The sequence below is a fragment of the Filicampus tigris genome, chromosome 8, assembly GCF_054856515.1.
Source record: "Filicampus tigris isolate MCC_2025a chromosome 8, RoL_Ftig_1.0, whole genome shotgun sequence".
In the NCBI taxonomy this organism is placed as follows: domain Eukaryota; kingdom Metazoa; phylum Chordata; class Actinopteri; order Syngnathiformes; family Syngnathidae; genus Filicampus; species Filicampus tigris.
The window spans coordinates 2,044,709-2,066,796 of record NC_141224.1 but is presented as its reverse complement, the minus strand read 5'-3'; the positions used below and the strand labels follow the sequence as shown (position 1 = coordinate 2,066,796).

Here is a 22,088-nt window from a genome sequence, read left to right as displayed (position 1 = left end):
AGGACACTGGCCCTCGAGGAACAGGATTGAAGACCCCTGGCATACGCCATGGCGAGGCTGCAAGAAGGCACTTTTGCCAAGCAATGATATACTGTTGTAGTCGCACAAATTTTCCAAACACAATTCCACTTTGTCTTTTTTAGACTCCAAAAGTGTGACTGCAACGTGTTGCTGCATCGTTTGTGTTCAATAGAAAATTAGAACGACTGGCATCAATGCTAATTTGGTTAGCTCTGCGCACGCACCCACACCCACACCTGTGTTCTTAGCAATGTTTTCCAGTAGCAGCGGATACTTGGTGAGCCTCTGCATCTCGATGGGAATGATGTCCTTCAGCTGCAGCCTCCGACACTGCGGCTTGCTCTCCGCCTCCTGCCGTCGCCACAGGAGCCCTTTAGCATCAATCCCAAGATGGCCGCCAGCACGTCGCGCGCCTTCACGTGTGCCGTACCTGGATGAAGGCGTTGAAGCGAGCCTCCTTCTTCTGCCTGCTCTTGATCTGGTCCAGGGCCCACGACTGGTGACTGCAGAAGCGGGCCGTCAGCTTCTGGAACCATTCCCCTTCCGTGCCCTCAAACTGAAATGCACCAACAAAAAAATAATCCAATAAAAAACACAATAATAATAATATAAATATGCTACATTCGTCCTCCAATTTAAAGAGAGGATAATTTGCAGTCAACTTAAAGTGTTGTCATCCGGGACCTTAATGTATCGGTGCATAGTATTGGAGCATTTTAATGTACAGTACTGTACTGTACAGTAAAGACAGTTATCGGCACAAAAAAAAATATCTACAATGGACATTTGCAGTAGAAAAAAAAAGCCCACTATTTTAATCATTAAATATTAATATTATATATGTAATATTATATTATATTAGGGCAATAAATCAATAATTTACTGTCTATTGAAAAACTTCATACTCTTTCAGGTAAAACTAAGCGAGTGCATTTTAACTGTCAAAGACTGCCTGTAAAATGAAATAAGAGGTTGGAGGGAGGTTAACAAAACTACAAAAGGAGGTCTCACTCTGTTGAGGACGGTGGTGCTGATGGATTTGACGATAAAGTTGTCCTCCACACGAAGTTTCTTCAGGTTCTCGTAGAAGTGGTCTGGACACAAGAGGACAGCACAGGGACCGCTTCAACTCCAACCCGACCACTTTTGGCGCCTCCCACTTGTGCTTCCTCTCAAAATGAACTCAAAGGCTCACAGTGCATTTCGATGATCTCGTCCAGGTTGGGGAAGATGGCGGCCAGCTCGGTGGCGGTGAGGAGCTCCTCTCGCTCCAGAGGCTTGGAGAAGACCATCTGGAGGACGCTCAGCATGCGCACGTGGGCGTGCTCCGTGGCAAACAACTCTATGAGTAGAAATTGAGGAAGAAATAGGAAATGTTGGCAAAAATAAGCAGCTTCTGACATCAACTTCCTTGGATTTTGCATTAGTGCAGGGATATGTTCTTGACCCACCCGTGATCATCTGCAATATAGACCTTATAAAAACATTTGAGAATGTCTTCCACCACTCCCACATGCTTAGAACATAGTAATTAAACTTGATGAAACACACTTTTTAAATCATTCCATGTCTGCTGATAATATCATACGAAGCGCCATATTGGCAAGGATTGACTGTACTGGAAAGCGTCCCGTTCTCACCGTTGATGACCTCCTGCCTCTTGGTCTCCTTCTTGCTGAGGCCGGCGAGCACCTCCGGGGAGGCCAGCTCCCTCCAGTTGGGCGGATCCTGCTCGAACTCCAGCAGGCGCGGCTCCATTTCCTCGGGCTGGGGGGCGGGGCTGGCGGGCGACGAGCCCGAGCCCTCCGAAACCGCCGTCGCCGCTCCTTCGTTGCTGTGCCCAAACGCATCAAGAAACACACATTTTGCACACGCAGCTGCAGTACACGTTTTTTCCTTTAAATTGAAAACGATTTTGAAATATTTGATTCATCTCAAGCGTTTCCAACTGTACACTTTATCGATAAAATGATTTTATATCTATACAATATCTATAGAATAAAGATTAAAAAAACATTCAGAAATTAATTTTGATCCAAAACACCTGGAATTTTTTTTTTTTTTTTTTAAATCTTTTATCAGAGTTGATTAGAAATATTTTCAACATGTTTTTGCTCAAACTTCTTGACACTTTTTTTAAACCCCAAAAATATGTATATTTTTTATTTTTATCCAATAGTTATTTGAAACGTTCTGATACGTTTTCAACTTTTCTATTTTTTTTTTTCATCCCAAATTCTGGGGACAAAAAAAAAAATCTTATCAGGCCACAAGCATTTTTCCTTCTTTCTATAAAAATAGTTTCTAAAACATTTTCACCTTCTCTCCCCACTTTTCAATTTATTTCATCCCAAACATTTTTAAAAATGATTTCATTCAAGACAAATCTGAAACAATGTCAAACTTTAAGTTTCCTAAAAAAAAAAAAGGGAACCAATTTCAAATAAACTTTTTGAGGGGTTTACGTGGAAAAAAAATCTATTGTATTTTGAAATTGATTTTTGAAAGGGCGGAGTAGTTTTCTTCTTCTTGTTTTCTTCTTTACACTACAACAATAGTTACATTTTCTTTATGCTTGTATGGCAGGTAGAAATGGTAAAATGTTACCTAAACCTTTGTCTCATAACTTTGCTAGTAAAAGTTGTCTTTCAATATCAGGAGCATTCAACCTACAAATGCTCTTATATTTGAAAATCAACATGTTCAATCATGATGGGTGGAGCAAATGAATGATACTTATTTGAATGCAGGCTTCTGTCCATCCCTGCTGTGCAATCTTACAAATGGGGGCCGAGCGTGGCCGCGGCGGACAGCGGCTGCAGGTCCACGTCGCTACGAGAGCGCGACTGTTTGGTCCGGGACGAGCCGCGACGCCGTGACGGCTGGCGGGCCACGCGAGCGCTCTCGCTACGCGCAACCTTCTTACTGCCAGTGTGATGGGAGGGAGGGAGTGGACGCAAGTGGACATGGGACGGAGAAAAGACAGGGAACAAGGGACGCAAAATGTGGACGGGAGACAGAAAATACAGGCAAAGAATTCAGAGAGTAGCGAAGTGACAAGCAGTCAGTAAGGTGGAAAGACATAAGAAATTACAGAGAGATGAAAAATATGCATAACGTTAGACAATTCCACGTCTAGGCTAGGTTTCATATTGGCCAATGAAACGCATGCATCTCCTACTCAAAGTAAAACTTTGGTCCATTCGACGATAGCGGCAAAAACTTGGAATACGGAATTTTTTCACCGTAACATGGCGGGAAACTTTGTAAAAATAAATACAAAATTAAATCCAAAAAAATGTTTAAATCATTTTTGTCTTTTCGTAAAAAAAAGTACATTTTTGTTTAGAATTTGTTTAAGCTATATGTTTCTGAAACATTATCCGCTCAAAACGTTTTTAAATTTAATTTGTAAACAGTAAATTCATTTTCTTTTTGCTTTTCATCTCAAGATTTAAGAAATATTTTAAGTGTTTTATTTTTTGTCCTAAAATGTTTGTCTTGTGACGCTCACACTTTTGTGGATCTGATTCACCTACTTGTTATTCACCTAACCTCCCCCCGTTTATTTACGGTACATTTTTACAGCTTCTCCTCTTATTCCCATTTTTTTTTCCAAACCAGAACCTCTGGTTAGTCTTATTTCCCCTAACAAAATCATTATTTTTTTTTCTTGTCATTGTAATTTGCAGATTATCTCTATTCGCAAACAAGCCCGATCACTATCCCCCGATAATAGCTGGGGTCCGCTGTACTTTTTTTTCCCCTTGTATTTTGTGGGGATAAAAACAGTTTGTATTTTTTTTTGGTCTTTTCTTTTTATAATTAAAATCAGGAAAAAATTGGTTTAGTATTTTTTAGATACAAATATTTGAATACATGTAAATATTTGAGGGCTTCAAAACATAGTAAAATATTTGGAGCAAAACTTTTTTTTTTTTTTTTTTAGATAAAAGAAAAACCTCACAATATTAAGAGATACATGCTTTTCAAAGGATGTGATGATGTGCTTAAGCCAATATCCAAATCTTGCAACGTGGAAATTTTAATTCAACAAAGCGTGCAAATTGCAAGTGCAAAAAAAACAAAAAAACATCAACTATATTCCATTTGGACCAAATAGTCAAGTTAATTCCAGGAAAACAATACTTAACTTGTGCTCGCGCTACTCAGTGTGCATGTGTGTGTGTGTGTGTGTATATGGGAAGCAGTGTCCATGCCTCAGTTGAGGCGCCCACCTTGTCCTGCGTCTGTAAAAACACGGGACACCAGAACATTAACACCTCAGCTATGCACACTTGCGACAAGTCCCGACTCCATGCGGTGCAAACACGGCCTGCTGGCAACACACGCAAATGCACACACAACTGCACACACAACGGAGTTGAGTGTCGATGGGGCTGCGTCCGCCCGGACATCTTCAACAGGCAAACAAAATAAGCAGGCGACAACAAACGCCACACAAAATGGATTTCGTACTTTGCTTTGCCTCTTAGAGACATGATGCACGGTGGAATCATTAAGGTACATTAAGGGCCCTAACGTGAACAACAAAAATATGTGTGTGATTGAGTATAACTTGACATGGCCTGCGACGCTATTATAATTTTTTTATAAAGTGGGGTGGGCAGCGTTAGAAGTGTAGCTGTCGGAAAAGTGGGGTGATTTGAGTAATCCATTTACAGCTAAAATACCAACTGAATTTCTTTTCATCACACTGTGGAGAACAGGGATCATTCAGTTTCAGAAATCAAAAGTGGTGATTTTCCACTTTCACTTTAGTGTAAATTAGTGAATTTGTGAATATGGTTGTATATATTGCTGTAAAATATGGTCGTTTTACAACTGATTGCTCTTGTTTTGGTTCTGAATATGGCGATGGGAATCAGCTGTTGCTCAGTGGAGGGGCGGAGCTAATCTAGTGGGACACACCCCAAAACCTACAAAAACAATCCTCAACTATTAGCATTATCACCTTTAAGAGAAAACCTTGATATAGCAGCTTTTCCAAATAACTCCATTATATCAACAATGTATTATTGCTTGCTTGATTAATTGATTTGATCATGTTCTATTTTTCGGTACGCCGCTCTCAGAGGACAACATTTGCACACCTCCGGTGTAGAAGGACTTCATTTGATCTCACAACTACCACTCTAAATGGACCGAGAAAGAACAAACACCTGCGGCTATGCTCATATAATGCCTCACTTGAGTCCAAACACAAGAACCAAATTGCAAAAACCGCAACAATTCATGACAACAGTGCACTTCTGCACTAAACGGGATCACAAACGATGATAAGACGACAACAAGAGTGCAGATTCAAACATTAGGACAAGACACGAGGACAGAAGAGATTTTTTTTTTTTTACAGAAGAGATTCAAAGGAATGAAGAAAGGAGATGAAAGGCTGGCAGGGACAGTGGGGCGCGCTTGGGTTTTTCGCAGCATGGCAATAAGCGAGCACACAGCAGGGACAGACATCCTCAGCCTGAGGACCGAGACGCATTGTTTTCACTTTGGCTGGTGACTTGATTCATGTTCCGTCCTCACCTGTCCTTCTCCGGGTTCTCCTCAGTGGGGGTGTCGCTGATCAAGAAGGGCTCCCCGACGCCCAGCGAGCCCCCCGGTCCCACGGGGGACACGTCGGACCATTCGGACAAGATGAGCGGCTCCAGAAGATGGCTGGAGAGGCCTGGAAAGTTTCAAAATCACTGTCTAAGAGCACATTTTCAAGTTGAAGTCAAAGTCGAACATTTTTGCGATGGGAAAATGAAACTTCAAATTTGCTTCACAAACCAGTTGTTGTATTTTTTTGGACTCCTCAAGATGGCACTGTTGGTTTAAATAAATGAATAAATACATAATAAAAAAATAGCAAGTCAGTGTTCTTTCAGAACAATATTGAACAGTGTGTGCCATCTAAAAGGGGTGCAAAAAATACAACAAGTGGTTCATGAAGCAAATTTGAAGCTTCATTTACCCTTCATTTAATCAGATTGCCGTGTTTAGACCAGTGGGGGCACATACAACACAACATTGCAAACAACATTTTCCATTTTTTTTCAACATCTTCCGACACTTAGGCGAAACACAAACATAATTGTGAAATTGTTACAGAGGGCAAACAAGAACAAGCCTTGGATACTGAACCTCATGCTGCTTCACCAAAGTCAAATCCCACGAGCTGGCCGGACGTACCATCAGAGTGCAAAGCCTCGGGGCTGTTGCTCTGGCTGGCGTTGTTGCCCGAGCCGTCTGTGATCTCCACCAAAGGCAGGGGGCCTGAGCCGCCGCCTCCGGAGCCGGACCCCGACTTCCTACCGGGGAGAGCGGGCGCCGTCGGGTCAGCGAAGGATCCCCGGATGGGCGTCGGACCTTTACGCTCCTGAGTCCCTTTCTCCCTGTCCGCTAGAAAACAGTACAAGTGGGCCAGGTTAAGTCGATTGAGTGAGGTGGCGGGTAAACAACAACAATCCAAAACTACTGACATGCACCTTGTTTAGTGAAAACGGGGACACTGGACGGGGGGTTAGTTTGGTTTCGGGGTGCGCAACTCAACCTACACCCAACCAAGCACTCAATCAAAGTGAACAAAACCTCCTAGTGTGATTGGGGACATGCAGACATGCTCGTGGGCTCATTAGTAGGGTCTAACTATATCTACAGTGAACCCCCAGTGCATTGTTCGCTTCGCTCGGAATTTTTAGGCGATCATTTTTTTTTTTTTTTACAGTTTTTTTTGCAGCGTATCCAAGCATCTGACATTAGCGTTGTACAAAGTAATAAAGCATCACATTTTGCCGTTTTAATATTTGGCGTTCCCACAGAGTGAGAGAATACGGTTCATGAAGCCAATTTGAAGCTTCATTTACAATCACAAAAAATGTTCTTTGCAACGTTTGTATTGTGCGTGTTACTGCTCCATGTGCGTAAAGCAGCAGTTGTTTGAAGGTTTACCTTATTTACTGTAATATCTATTTTAATTTTCGTTAGCCTATCTATAGATTTTCACTTTGTTAGCATTACACAAATCGACGTTAGTCAAAATTATTTGGTTTGGTGTTTAAAGGGGGGTGGGGGGGAATACACTTTCAATAAAATGTTGTATGAGCCCCCACTAGTCCATTTTGGCCTAATATCACCCTCTGCTGTTGCCTGAACGTAACATCAAAATGCGCCCAGGCTCGCACTGAAAAAAATCGCAACTCTGTTTTCCGCGTTTGGTCATGTGACGTTTGAAATGCGAGCCTGAGGGCATTTGGACGTCGATTTCAGTAGACAGGACATTATCCCTTGAGTTCCCCTTTATCAAATATTTAATTGTTTTGTACGTCAGTTTTTTGGGGGGGGTAAACTTGTGTTTTAATAAGTGGAAGGGTGATAAGCTTAAGTATGTTTTCGTAAGTTGAAATTTGCATAAAGCGTGTAGGAGGGGTAAAAAAAAAAAAAGTGGTCTGCTGTATGCATCCCCCATGATAAATGGGGGTTCACTGTACAGATAAGGTGGTGTAGTGGGAGCGAGCACTCGGGGCGACTTGTACCTTCGACTTCCATTTTAGGTTTGACCTCAGCTGTAACAGGAGAGAAACGGTCATTGATGGAACAGAGCGGTTTGCTAACGGGGCCGTGGGCCGAGTTGCTACTACGTACGGTTGCCGGCGATCCAGCTGGGGATGCTGGGGAAGCCGCCCCTGGGCTTGGTCTTCGTGGACTCATCCTTTTTGTTCTGAGGAAAGAGAACACAATTAGAAGGAAAACGGAAGGACACGAGTAGTGAAGGGCAAATAAGGAGCCCGCCTGCCTTTACCTTGACCAGCTTACTGCGGAAGAAGCCCCCTCGGGACTTCTTGCTGTCCACCGCCCTGGTCTTGACCCCCAGGTGCTTCATAAAGTAGGCCACTGCCGAAAAGATGGACTGGCTACAAAACACGGAACATTTCAGGTGGGCATTAGTGGATGGAAGGACAGATGGGTGGATGGTTGCATGGTTAGACGGACAGATGGCTGAATGGTAGGTGGATGGATGGGTGGATGCAGCGGCAATTGGGGGATTGGTGGATGATGGATGGGTTGGATGGTTGGACAGGTGGGTGGATGGGTTGTCAACTGGGCAGATTGTTGGATAATTGATTGATTGGATGGTTCTACGGGTGGATGTATTATGGATTTGTGCTTGGACAGTGGTTATGAAATGATGTTGGATGGACAAATCGATGTGTTGCATGGATGGATTGGTTGGGAAGGATAGATGGATAGGTTGTTGGGTTGATGACTCGTGGGTGGAGGAGTTAATGGATGGGCGGAATGGTGGAATGGATGCATGGACGGGTGGGCGGGTGTTTGGGCTGACAGATTGTTGGATGATGGATGGACGAATGGATGTGTTGGGTGGTTGGATGGATGGCTCGATTTGGAAGGGTAGGTAGATGGATGGATGGATGGATGGGTTGGTGTATTGATGGCGCGGAGGGCGGAGGAGCTAACGGATGGGTGTATTGGCGGCTGGATGGATGAGTTAATCACATTAGGAACATTGTTGCCATTTGCCATAGCAGCATCTATTTGGGGTGATTTACAAGAGTGAAGGCCTTCTTTTTTTTCTTAAATTGTGCAATATATTTTATACTGTGTATTTAAAATTCTTGATCCTTGGGGTATTTTCCCTAAAGCATGTCACAGATGCGTTTATCGCAACACCTTCACACAGTTTCGAATTGCTAAATAAAACAAACGCGCATAAAAAGTCTCCTTTATGTGTGTACCCCGCACATCTGCTCATTGTGTCGTTGCATCATTTGGGTAGAGCAACAAATGTGATGACGTTGATCAAGGTGGGGGCGGGGGGGCGTAGTAGAGTGAGGAGGAGACAAAATGATGAAATTGAAGGAGAAAAAGGGATGGTCCGCAAACAAGAAAATAACTTGTCTCGCAGAGAATGTTATATGAATGCAGAAAGTTTTTTTCTTAACTTGCTAGGCAGCTCAACTCCTCTGAAATATATGATAATTATATTACAACATGCATGATGACATGAAATAAGAAGCAATTACTTGTTTTCGCTGTGCTTTAGCTGGAATTTGACCTCACCCAAGTTTAACAATAGCACACAAATCATCGCCCCAAAACTAGAATAAACTTCCTGCAAGACACATTCAACTCACCATTTCTCCTCATCGGAGACGATGGTTGGCCTGTAAAAGAGAAAGAAAATGCCATTCATCAAGGGGATAAAGACAAAAAAAAAAAAAGCAGACTCACCTTTTATTTTTAAGTAGCATGTTTCCTCTCTCGTGTGCAACTGATTAATAACAACAAAATTTGTGTTTTGGGCCGATGGAATTTAAAGCGACCACACTTGTTGTGATCCAAATCAAAGCTGACTCTTGTGTTGTGTTGTTCACAGCTCAAGCTATTGAACATATTCTAATTTCAAAAAGAAAAAGGAAAAAAAAAAAAAAAAGAAATTCAAAAAAGTGACCGACACATACAAAGCTGCACTGTAATCTGATGCAGGAGTGCAAAAAAGTCACTTCAAATGACAAAAGTCAGCTCAATTTTCAAGAAAGCAAAAGTTGCGTGAAGCGCGCGTCTCCGGGAGGATTGCGAGGTCGGAATGCTGCCCAGGGAGCGCAAACGCTATTTAAGCATTTTTTGGGTGCGGCTGATGCAACACGCAGGCAAGACAGCGGAAACACGACACTTGCGCCTTGTTGTCAACACAAAGGGGGGGGAGGGCTTTCCTTGGGATTTCCCAGTGCAAGCCAATCAAACGCTCGGTGCTGTGGCCAGGAGGCGGGAGAGGGGTGAGCGGGTGCAAGCTAGCAGACACAACCACTTGATTGTCTGTTGTTGATATGAGGAGAAAGAGTGCAATGATTGATGATGAAGTGGGGACCCCTTCGTGGATATGAGCGGCTTCAAGCATGCTTTAAAGCAAGCTCTACTTTCATCCTTTCATTTCTTTTACAAAGGAGTATTAGGGCCGCGCTGAAAAGTAAAACTAATTACACGACAAGATTGAAGTCGTGGCATTATATTTTTGAGAAAAAAAAAAAAAAGGACATTTTCAGGTAAAATTGTCCTTTTTGACATTAAAGTAGTGATTTTACACATTTTCAAGAAAAAGACAAAATGTATATTTTTTAGATTGTCATAAGTTTTATACTAATAAAGTGAGATATTTTAAAGAAAAAAAGTTGGATATTTTCGCGATGAAGTCGTAGTTTTGCGAAAATATAGTCATACAATTTCAAGAAAAATGTTTTACAAAAAGTAATATTTTCAAGGTTAGTTTTCCATTTTTAAGAGTAATGTTTTTGAAAAAAAAAGTCACATTTGAAGGGAAAATATAGTCCAAATAACATTTTGAATAAAGTCGTACATTTTCAAGAAAACAAAGTAATATATTTTCAAGATCAAAAGTCATATTTTTCCCGAGATTAAAGTCGCCATTTTTTTTACAAGTATAAAGTTGCATATTTTTGAGGGAAAATCACATTTTCTACTACCTCTGATATCATTCCTTCACTTCCCCTTGTGAAAAAAAAGGTCTTTATTCTCCTCAGATGAAGTCTTTTCTCTCTTAGCGGAACGGTTGTTGTTTTCTTTGCTAACACTTGTTTGCAAACGGCCACCAGCCAGCTCTGCCTCCTACTGGCTGCATGCCAGCTCCCGAACCTTCCTGCCAGCGTGGCACCACATGCGGGCCCCCCCTATGTCCCCCCCCCCGGTCTTAAATCCGCTGTTAAACACTTCTCATAACGCCAGTCACGTGACCCACTTATTGCAGTGCAAAACTTTGAGAGATTAAGACAAAGTCTGGACTTTCATTTTTGGCTTTGCGCTTTTGTTTGTTTTAAAGACTACAAAAATGAAAGCGGGCTTGTTAGTCCTAATTCGGACACTACATTTGCCATTGAGGTGATTTTTTTTTCCACCCCCAAATCAAATCATCTCGCGAGTACAGCGATGCCTTGAGATACGAGTGACCTGACTCAATCGGCCGTTTTTTTTGCTTTGATTTACGAGCACATAGTCGGTGTTGGTGAACGCAACTCAACTAAATTGGTAGGAAGTGAACAATCTTGGCAAAAAAGCGGCTTCAAGCTTTTTAATATCAATCCCGGTTGAAGTTTAAAGTCAAACTCAACCCCCAGCAAAGAGAATTACACCTTGTGTGTTTAAAACAGCCACAAACCTTAGCTTTTCAGGCCATTAGCTTAATGCTAACGCTAATAACGCATATAAAGTCAGTTTTGATTTCACCAAATTGTCCATCAATCGTACCACACCCCTTGTATCGAGACTTGTATCTAATATTTTGTATTAGAGAGGTTTGCGTGCATCTATGATACAAAATTATTTGATGTTGCTGATGATGATTTCTTAAAAAAATAAAAAATAAAAAGAACTTGAATAGTTTGGGCTTCAGAGTGCTTTTTCCCAAATTGTACCTCATGTATCGAGGTGCGTATTGAATCAGCTTTTATTGGAAAGGTGTCCCAAACGCATATAGGAACACCATATTACTACTCAGTCATATATTCTTTATGCTCTGCAAAGAAAAACGAATATTATTGCCGTACTCATGAGCTGAGAGGAGTTGAGACATCTCAACGAACAATATAGTTATCTGTTAGGCGCATCAGAAGGAGTAGCACGGTGGCCATTCAGTCGATGCAGTGTAACAAAAAACGTTTAATTCTTTTTAATTGGATTTGATTATGCTAAATATGGTATGTTTTGATAAAGTACAATATTAGGGAGTGCTACATTTTCCACTTAATTTAAAATCCACTTCACAACATTTTATTTTTTGTTTGTTTTTTGGAAGGAAAGGCTGAAGGAGACTTGTGGCACTCACTGCGTCTCGGACATCTTGTCCAGCAGGTTCTCGGCGACCGACTTCTCCTTCATCTCCATGGGGATGCGGTCGGTGGGGTAGTGGTTCTCCACGTCGTTCAGCTCCGCCTCGTTGGGCGTCATCCCCATCTTGCGCTTTTTCCGGAAGTCCTCCAGCTGCTTGGCCACCTCGGCCGCTTGCTCTAACTGGACCTCGTAGGCGTAGCGTCTTTGGATGTCTTCCGACAGCATGTCCGGGCGCGTCCGGTCTGAGGGGGGTGAGCACGTTGCGTTGCGTGCAATAAGTGACACAAAAAATAATAATAATAATCCTGCCAATTTGCATAAATGAGTGCTGTTGTTTACCCAGTTCAGTGGCTATGACGGGAGGTACTGTGACTCTGAGGATCTGCAATGACAACACAGTTGGCAGTGATACAACATCACCACAAGGGGTCTCTTCAAGACCACAAATGATCTTTGGGTTGTTGTCACTAGGTTAAGGTTTAAACCCAATCGGGAAAAGAATGGGAGGTGCAAAAAAGAACAAGCGGGTTTTCTCACGATCCAAACAGGAAGTTGTCTGGTTTCTTAGACTAAAGGTAGGAGAATATTCTGCACATACATACAGCTAAAGCTCACTATACTGCACTCTTAAGGGGGACATGTACAGGAAAATGTACTTTTTAATGGCTAGAATACACATACAGCAGTACCTTGATTTACAGGTTTTCTTCAGTCCGTGATTAAGCTCTTAAGTCAATTTACTTGTCAATGTTCCCCATTGACAGCCCGCCACCCCACACAAAAAAAACACTGATTTTTGCTCTGTTTTAATTAAGATAATAAGCACCAACTTGTATAACTAAGCAAAATAAAAACAGAGGGAGTGACGTCATGTCCACAAATTATTATTACTTTTTTTTTAATTGGTGAATGTTTTTAAAAAATTGAATTTTGAGAAAATAAACTGTTTGTATATTGTATTATTTGTAAAAAACAAAAAAACAAAAACAACAACAACAATTTGTAAAAATGTGAGCCAAAAAATTTAATTGGTGGTGAAAAGTGTCATTTTTATAGTAAATTTGAAAAATAAAGAATCATAGTGTGAATTTGTTTAAATGGATTGGATTTTTCATTATGGTTAGTTTTTATGTTGTTTTAATTTTTGTTTTGGAAATTCAGTCAGTCTCTTTAATTAATTTTTAGAGCAGTAGGTTTGCCAGTTTTTATTTGCTGATTTGTATGAAAATGCTTTGTTTTAGCTTAGGATTTATTAGTTTAAGTGTTAAAAAAACTGATCACTAAGTATTGCATGATTAAGTACAGTAAACTACTTACAATTACAATTCTGAAACGACTGTTTGAACTTCCTTCTTCTGTAGGGATGTACAGCAATAGCAAAATAAAGACATTGAAAGATCATCCCCGAAAGCTCATGTATGTTTATTGACAAAGACGAAAACTAAGGACATTAGCTTTAGTTCATTTTATAAACATACGATGTAGTTTCAGTCAGTTGTGGTGAATAAGTTTTCCTTTTTTTTTTTTTTTTTTTTAAAGAATTTTCATGTTTATTTTATTTTTTTAACGGAAAACTTTCAATTTGAGTTGTAGTTATCTTATTTGTTCCCGTTATCTATAGTACCCTTGTACCTCACGAGAGCTCAGTTCAGCAAGCGACAAAGGATCCTTGATCCTTTTCCTACTTACTGCGCCCTTGTCCAAGAAAGTGTTGTGGAACTCCACAAACTGCTTCTTGGTTTCTTTGGCATTGAGGTTCTTCAGCAGGTCGGCGTGGAGGTAACAAAGCTGAGGGAGGACATACACACACACACACACACAGAATATTTTCACGGTGATGATGGTTTGTGTGGGTTGTGGAAACACATGCACAGGCAAAAGCACAAACACGAGTCACGATGACAAAGCCTTCGACTAAAGACGCGTTAGCCGGCGTGAGAAAGGGGAAGTGGTGCGTTTGAAGGAAAGAGGGTGTCAGAAAGCTCGGGAGGGTCACTGCTGCGTCTGCAAACGTCTGTTTGTGCACCTTTGTGCCTTGCTCACAAGCCAGGCGCTACAAATGAGCGCAGCGTATTTCCACTCTGAAAGATAACAGTAGCAGCTATAGTTTGCTATCGCTCACGCGCAGCCAGTGAAGAGTTAACTGCTGAGTTGGTTGAAATGGCCATTACATGATTATAACGGTGGGGAAATAATTATTTTAAATTGGAGGTAACATTTGTAAATAAATTTGCGCTAAGAATGTGTAAAACATCAGTTATAAAATTTGATGCAAAAAGTTTAAAAAAAGAAAAAAATACTTTTAAAGTGATTACATTTAATTTTTAAAAAGTAGTACAATTTGTAAAAAATTGCGGCGTGACTGGTGGTAACACTTGTAAAGTAAAATTTGTAAGCTGGTATCTCACTGAGTAGCGAATGCTTGCAAAATGGTTGCGAATGTAGAGAATTTGGGGTTTTCGTCAAGTTTCGCAGAAGGTTTCACCTTCTGCAGACAATTTTTAATTGTCACAAATAGTTTGGGTGTTCAGAAATGTCTTCGTTTTTACAATTAGCAATAAGTGTCTGCGAACATCTTTGCAACTTCATACAAATCCTGAGATGAGAGACCAGCTTTATTATTGTTATTTGGGGTATAATTTGTAAAGCTTGATGGTAAATCTGTGACTAAAAAAAAAAAAAGAGTGAAAAATGATGACACTGTGGCGACCCCTAACGAGAGGAAAATAAGAAGGTGGAAACACAAACACAAATCATGATGAAAATGGAGGTCAAATTTGTCAAAATTGGTGGTAAAATTGGTAAAAGAAAAAAAAAGGTGGCAAAAGTACAGGTAAAATTTGTCAAAATTGTTGGTAAAATGTGTAACAATTGTTGGTACAATTACTAAACAAAAATTATCAAATGAGTGTTGATGTGTAGAAATTGTCATTGTCAAAGTGGCATTTGTAGAAATGTTGTAACATGCAAAATGCGTCAAAATATCTACAAATACTTTAATTTGTAAAGCAAAAAAAATCGAAATAAGTACAAATAAAACCTTTTTTTTTTTTAAAAAGGTTTCCATCTGCATCTAAAAGAGCCTGAAGCCAAAAGTAAAAGTGAGCGTAGTGAGCGTGGTGGCGTCTCACCAGCGGCGCCGGGTCAAACTGGAGGATGACGTGTTGCATGAAGACCAGCAGGTGGGCGGGACGCTCCTTCAGCATTTCGATGCTGCTGAATAAGCACTGCTCGTCCACCACCTCGTTCAGATCGTTCTCAAAGTCCTCGTCCTCGGCCCCGATGATGTTCATGGCTGCGTCCGAGCACCGAGCCCCAAACGCGCCCTGTTCTCCACACATGCACACACATCAAGGTCCCCATGATTTTAGCGTCCATGCGTACAAGACAAATAATACAAATAATTGGTCGCTGCTATGCTGAGTCGATCGCAGTGGTGGAATGTAACCACCTGCAATAAACGAGGTAATACTACATGTATACAGTAAAAACTCGGGCTGTGCACGAATCTGTGGTGAGAGAAGGAGCTACAACTGCTGCCCAAAGTTTGCGACTTCGATCCTCAACCCCTGTGACCAAAAGATACAAAGTATTTCACGATTTTTATCCTGTTGACAGCCAACCTCGTTCATTCGACCACGGTAGATTGAATGGGAGAACGTTGAGCCAACACAGCGTGGCAGATAACGAGAGCTAGCCGGCTAGCTAGCCAGCTACAGTAGCTGCAAAGGAAGCGGCTGGTCACAGGCAGCAAGCATTTATGGCACTGACAGGCGCAAAAAAAAAACTCGGGTTCTACCTTTTGCCACGGTACGCAGGGGGATCCTGGCCAATTTTTGACTAAACAAAAACTTCTGGAACGGAGTAACGCAAAAAACGCACCAGTGTACCCTATCTTTGTGTTCATTCCGCCCATCTTTCCATTTGCCATTTGTAATATTAGAGCGTAAAAAAATGAGTGAACATCCTCAGAGGAGGGCTAATTAAGTTCTGCTCAAGCAAAATCCCTGCAACATTTTGGCTTGCGGTTGACCGCATGATGCCTTCTTTTCCATACGATTTAGGACAGAATCACTGAATGCTGGTGGCTTTCTACTGCATCGGGCACAACGCAGTTCTAAATGTATTTATAATTACACTCTCACTTAAAAAAAAAAAAAAACAGGTGACACATTCACGTCCGCCATACAGCCTCTTTGTTCGGCACACGGAACAACATGGATGAAACTACCTCACAGAGGAGTGAACGGAACGGGGAAAGCCACTTCCTCACGGGGACGGAGCGGCGTCATTACGGCCGACTCTCATCCGCACTCGAATTATCTCATTTTAATTGCACGCCGAGGTCATCGCTGAGTGCGGTTTCGCCGCCGGTGCAGGCTACGGGCCGAGCGAGACGAGCCTTTTGTGGTAAGGTCAAGAGACTGCGGGCCGAGTGTGTGTTTGTCTTATAAATGACTTCCCAAGTGGTTCCAGTTCATTAAGCGCTCATTGTGTAAGAGCATTGTGTTGCCGGAACACTGACTAACAAGGGAGGGTCATGCAGCCTCAACAAGGAAGACAAATGGGAAGGGGGGGGGGGGGCTGACTCTGTAATGAATGTTGCAAAACAGTAAAAATGGTTGATAAATGTATAAAAGGTGGTTAAATAATTTGTAGCATTTGTTGTAAAATGAGTAAAATTGGCTGCAAAGCTTATAAAATTGGACAAAATATGTGAGCTGAGAACTGTCATAAAACTACAAAACAGGGTTTGTTGTTCAATTAGTTACATTTGTAATGACATTTGTAACAAAATTTGTGAAAATGGTCATTACATATTTTTTTAATTGGTCGTACAATTGACCATAATATTGAAAAGATTGTTTGTGAAACTCAAAGTTGCTTATAAAATGCACAACTAATGGTGACATTTGCAAAATTGGCCACAAAACTATTCATAGAATTCCTTATAAAATTGGTCATTTCGTTTTTGGATTTGTAAATTTGGTCATAAACTTGACAAAATTGCAGAGGAAGATGAGTCAATCTATAACAATTTTAAAGTTGGTCAAATTTAAACATTTGTAGAAAAATGTATACATTGGTCGCACAATTGGTTGGGAAATTTGCTTAACTGCTCATAAAATGCGTGCAAATAGTTCTGAAATTCATAAAATTGGCCATAAAATTTTACATGGCATTCTTTATAAAAATTGGTGGTAAACTTAGTCAAATTTCAAAGCAAAGTGCTTCAATCTACAACATTTCAAAACTGGCCAAATGTACAAACTTGTAAAGGAAATTGTTGGCCATGCACTGTCGCATGAAATTTACAATTTCACCAACATCTTTGCAAACGTCATACAAGACGTGAGGCTAAAAAACGTACCTCAAATTACTCCCCAACTGGTTGCAGCTGATTAAGCGCTCATTATGTAAGAGCTTTGTGTTGCTGGAAGCCTGACTAAGAAGCAAAAACAGGATTGAACAGGAAAAAAAACAAAAAAAAACCTACAGTTCTGGTTCAGAACTGTACATGGATATGGACAACAGTGCTTTAAAGTCACACGGCACTGCAGCTGACAGTAAAATGTGTACAAATAGGAGTGAATTTGATCACATTTTTAATAAAAATGTTGTAATATATTGTATTACTTGTAAAGTTGTAAAAAAAAAAAATGGAGTGTGAATAATTAATTTTGTAACATTGTGTTCAAAACTTGAAATAGGCTGTGAAATCCGTAAAATGGTTGTAAAATTTAAATAAAAATTTATTTCAGCATATGTGCAAAACTGGCTATGAAATCTCAATTTGACTGTAAAATGAAAAAAGAATGAAAATATGAAAATAATCGTGAAAATCGAAAATTTGCTCTTGAAATGGGTAAAAATGGTCTTAAAACATTTCAAATTGTTTGTAGAATTTTTCAAGGGATTGGCCATGAAATTTGTCAAATTGGTAGTGAAATCAGTTGAACTGGATAGGCAATTTCTAAAATTGGCTTGGAAAGTTCTAAAATTCATAGCATTTTTAAAAAATTGCTCAAATTTGAAATTCGAAGCTGGCTGTGGAATTACAAAAAAATTCTCATCGAATTTGCTATGAATGATCAAAATTGTAAAATATTTTTGAAATTGGTTGTGAACTGAGCTAAAAGTGGTTATGAAATATGCGTTTGGTTGAGCAATTTGTAAAATTGGCCATAGAATTTGTTGCAAAACTGTTTTGTTTGGAAATCTGTCAAGATTTTGCCAAATGGATCAAAACTGATAATAGGTGGTGGAGAAATTTGTAAGATTAACTTGACATTTATAAAATTGGTTCTAACATTTGTAAAATTGGTCATAAATTTGTTAAATTGGTCATGAAATTCCTCAAACTGACTTTTTCAGCATAGACGTGCATACTATGTACAATGGAAGCTTTGAAGTCATCCAATGAAATGGCTCTGATGACCTGCTCATATTTCCCACAGAGAAAACAGTTGTGAAATTCAATCGACGGCATCTCCGAATGCACTGTACTCAGCACGCAGACTCTGGCTTTGAGTTAGCGAGGAAGGAAGGCGTTGCCGTGTGAATGCAGCGTTCATCAGCCAGCCGGGAGAGCTGACAGGCGCTTTGGGGTCAAGGTGAGTTCTTCTGCAACAACGCTTGGACTGTGCAGGACGAGGGCGAAACCGAGCCATCGAGCGAGCGAGCGAACGAGCGGACGTGGGGAAGAATGACTCCATTCATTCATGGTCACTTGCGGTGGGCTGTGGCTAGTTTAGGAGCCACGCGCGTGGGAAGGGTTAACCAAACCAAACGCCGCCCACGCTACCAAGGCCAGACAAGAATGCCAGAGAGACGTACATGACTCTCTCAACGCCAACGGAACAGTTGACAGCTGAAATGCTAAGGATGTTAAAAACAACAACAATAACAAGAAAAAACATAAAAGTGATGAATAAGCAGTTTTGCACTCATTTTTTTCTTGGCCAATGAACCTGATTATTTTAAGTTTGCTGCATATCAAATCAAGCAGAACTTTTTCCACTCGTCGTCAGCCAACCACCAGGGGGCGAACGCATGGGTGTGGCTTCGTGAAGCTGCCTAAACTGCAAGCAAGCAAACCCCGCCCACCCCGGGAGCCGAAAGCCACTCAGTTGGCTGATGTGCGCGAGAGCCATGTCGAGAGAAGAAAGGACAGTAAAATTGGAGATGAGTATTGGAAAAACTGTTGACATTGTTGAAAACTAGTGCAATTAAAATACAGATGTTTTCCTTAACGTTAACTGTGATTAATAATAGCGATTACAACATTGATTAAAAAAATAATCCTGATGATCATTTTGGCCATTATTGTGCAGCCCTGAGACAAAATACGACCCAGAACTATTAATCAACGACTAATCGATTCCCAAATGAATCAACAATTAGGTGAATATTTGTTTAATGACAAGTAGTCCAAATCCTCGGAATTTCTGCAGTTATTTTCATTCTCAATTAATCTGTCCCAGATTCTTTTCTCGAGACTTTTTTTTGTGCGTCCGATCACGGTAGACACATTCACAGAATTATTTTTCTCTGCAGTCGACAACCGAAAGCGGCAGCTCAACCTTGAGCGGCTAAAAAGCAAAGTTGTTGACTTTTATCTCAAGTCATTAACCATCAAGGCAGTTGCCCATTTATCAACTAATTGCTGAATTAACGATCTAATCAGTGACGGCCCACTTCACAGCACGCATCAACAGCACACACACACGCCACTCAGAGGATCAGGACACGTCATATAAGCTACGCCTTTGGTCATATGTGGCAGATGTCGTATGGTCGATTGTATGTGTTGCTGCTCGCTCGGTGTGTTAAAGGAGTTGAGTCACTACAACATTGATGCTAATTTCCGTTAGCTTATCAGTGGTGTTTCTCATTATGTGTTCACATTAAGCTAGCAGACTTTTTGGACTCAACTACCTGCGTGGTTGAGCTCTTTGGGGCTACGATACACAATGTTTAATTCTGAGAAAAAGGGCTTGTGATGACAAAATCATCTATTTACAGATATACAACTAAGAAACACGCCATGAGTGACGCTGACTCACCGCATGATTTGCGTTGGCATTTTTACATGCAGTTGGCCATTCACTCCATGAACTGCGTCATGTTTTCTTGCGACTGTGACACACTTTATAGTTTTTGATTTTTAAAGAACCACAAAAGTCGCACAGCGCGGAAGTCAATCCTTTGGGTGCTCACTGAGCTGAAGTCCGACGGCTGTACCGCGGCGCGTTAAACATGAGCGAGTGTGACGCAAGTGGCGACCGAGTGTGAAGCTCAAGTCGGCTGTGGAGGTCAAAGGGAAGCAAGCGGGGAATGTTAGCCTCGTTAGCTTAGCATCGTTAGCAAGCTTGGGCTCTTCCAAGGTTTCTAAGAGGTAGCAGGAGGGGAAGGGGTGCTTTTGGTGCTCTCCCGCCTGACACATTCCAGTTCTTACTAAGTGTCAGGTGGCATCAATCTAATGATAGCCATCAAGCGTACGTGCTTCTGTGTGTGTGTGTGTGTGTGTGAGAGTTAAGACTCGCCACGTATGTGGGAGGGGGCCATTCCAATGTGATTGTGGGGAGCCAGAGTGTGTGTGTGTGTGTGTGCGTGCGTATGTGCGTGCATGTGAGACAACTGGTCTTCATAGAGCATTCCTCCGTCCGCGGTCCAACACTACTTAGGAAGCAATAGAACAAAGGGCTGTGCACATTAATTTGACATCTTGAAGGTTCAACAAACTCTACCCCGGTGAAAAATGTATTTATAATATTGATACACATAGACTTCCTGTTGGTGTAATGCGCCAAGTACGGCGGTGCCTCCAGATAACAGTCGACCCAACTAACGAGCTTTTTGAAAAATGAGCCGTCATGTGTGGTCAACTCAGCTCACTTCTTAACAAGCAGCACTTTTGCAAATCTTCAAGCAGGAGGCTTCAAGATGTTAAAAGCCACACACGCTGGAGTTTGCTGTCAAACTAAGCATCAATCTAGGAGAATTTATCAAACGTCACATAAGACTAGCATTACACATTGTGCCTTTAAATCAACCAATGTTGCCTTAAGAACAGCTTAATGCTAACATATAATGCAAAACACCATTGACATGCTAAAGTTAGCATTGGTAGCCGTAGTGATAGAAGCAACGGATATTTGAACACAAACTGGAGCAGCACATGTACAAAGGTTATTTAACAACAATCAGAGGCATATATTCTTTATTATCTACGACGCCGGTGTCAAACTCAAGGCACTTTTTGTGGCACGCAAAGGCAAACCCTGTGCGTCAAATTCATGGTTTGTTGAGTCACTTACAGCAATAGTCATTTGTATCTGCAGGATTGCATTATACTGCCTTTTTGGTGGCCAAGACGGGGACACCAGATGGAGCAGCACAATGAATTGGATTGCAGCATTAATTTATGATGCAAAATTGGTCCATTTTTTCTTTTATATTCTCTCTAATTATGTCTTATTAATGTTTTTGTGATGTACAATATTAGAATGGCTTTCCTCATTAAAAAATATTTTTCAGTTAAATGGGTGAACATTTATTTGATATAATTAGCTGAAGCACTGAACGAATGAATCTATGCCAAGGTAGTCTAAAGTCTGGCATCAAACTCTGGGCAGCTGAAAGAAAAATGGCCTTTCTTTTAGCGTCAAATCAAAATGGTGCCCATGAACGCATTCCAAGGTGCACCTGGCCCGCAGGCACGTCAGGTCATCGCTCTCTTCGTACAGACGCTCACAACGGAGCCCACTTCCTGTCCTCTTGGGCGGCGGTCCAAAAATAGCCCGACCGTCGGGATGGCTAATGGCTGCCGCGTACTTGCCGCGCTCATCCGGCCGCACGGGCTCATTAGCCACTGGTGGGGAGATTCCCAAATGCCCCCCCCCCCCCCCCGCCGCCCCCTACACACACACAAGACTTGTCGAGAAAGAGAGAGAACAGCACTCGGGTAGTGGAAGGTGGTAAGGCGCACAGACAGGAAGTGGGTGTAATTTCCTGAGGAAGCTATCAGAGCCATTTCCTCCCAGCGCCATCAGATGGACGAAAGGGAAAGCCAGACAGAAGGAATGGAAGGAAGGGGGGGGGGGGGGGGTTGGTGTAAGACGATAAGTATGAGAGCTGGTCTCTGCGCTGACATGAGGAAGCAGCACAGGAAGTTGACACGGCATCAAAAC

The 22,088-nt window shown here is 41.4% G+C and overlaps 1 protein-coding gene across 4 annotated transcripts in view; it reads right to left on the bottom strand.

The window, feature by feature from the left end:
* The window catches only part of arhgef1 (Rho guanine nucleotide exchange factor (GEF) 1), a 37,979-nt gene that overhangs the window by 7,983 nt on the left and 7,908 nt on the right, over positions 1-22,088 (bottom strand). The window contains exons 2-18 of one of the 4 annotated variants that reach the window (XM_086038089.1): positions 15,027-15,221; positions 13,585-13,683; positions 12,235-12,277; positions 11,891-12,137; positions 9,189-9,218; positions 7,835-7,946; positions 7,678-7,753; positions 7,569-7,598; positions 6,226-6,435; positions 5,578-5,719; positions 4,260-4,271; positions 2,803-2,946; positions 1,662-1,855; positions 1,217-1,363; positions 1,033-1,115; positions 452-577; positions 258-372 (exon numbers count right to left, since the gene is read on the bottom strand). In XM_086038089.1, coding sequence (XP_085894215.1) covers positions 258-372; positions 452-577; positions 1,033-1,115; positions 1,217-1,363; positions 1,662-1,855; positions 2,803-2,946; positions 4,260-4,271; positions 5,578-5,719; positions 6,226-6,435; positions 7,569-7,598; positions 7,678-7,753; positions 7,835-7,946; positions 9,189-9,218; positions 11,891-12,137; positions 12,235-12,277; positions 13,585-13,683; positions 15,027-15,188 — 1,972 coding nt within the window. In that variant the 5' untranslated portion in view covers positions 15,189-15,221. Of the gene's footprint in view, positions 1-257; positions 373-451; positions 578-1,032; positions 1,116-1,216; positions 1,364-1,661; positions 1,856-2,802; positions 2,947-4,259; positions 4,272-5,577; positions 5,720-6,225; positions 6,436-7,568; positions 7,599-7,677; positions 7,754-7,834; positions 7,947-9,188; positions 9,219-9,285; positions 9,667-11,890; positions 12,138-12,234; positions 12,278-13,584; positions 13,684-15,026; positions 15,222-22,088 lie in introns of those variants that run through there. The other 3 variants (XM_086038090.1, XM_086038091.1, XM_086038092.1) reach the window with 3 other exon arrangements.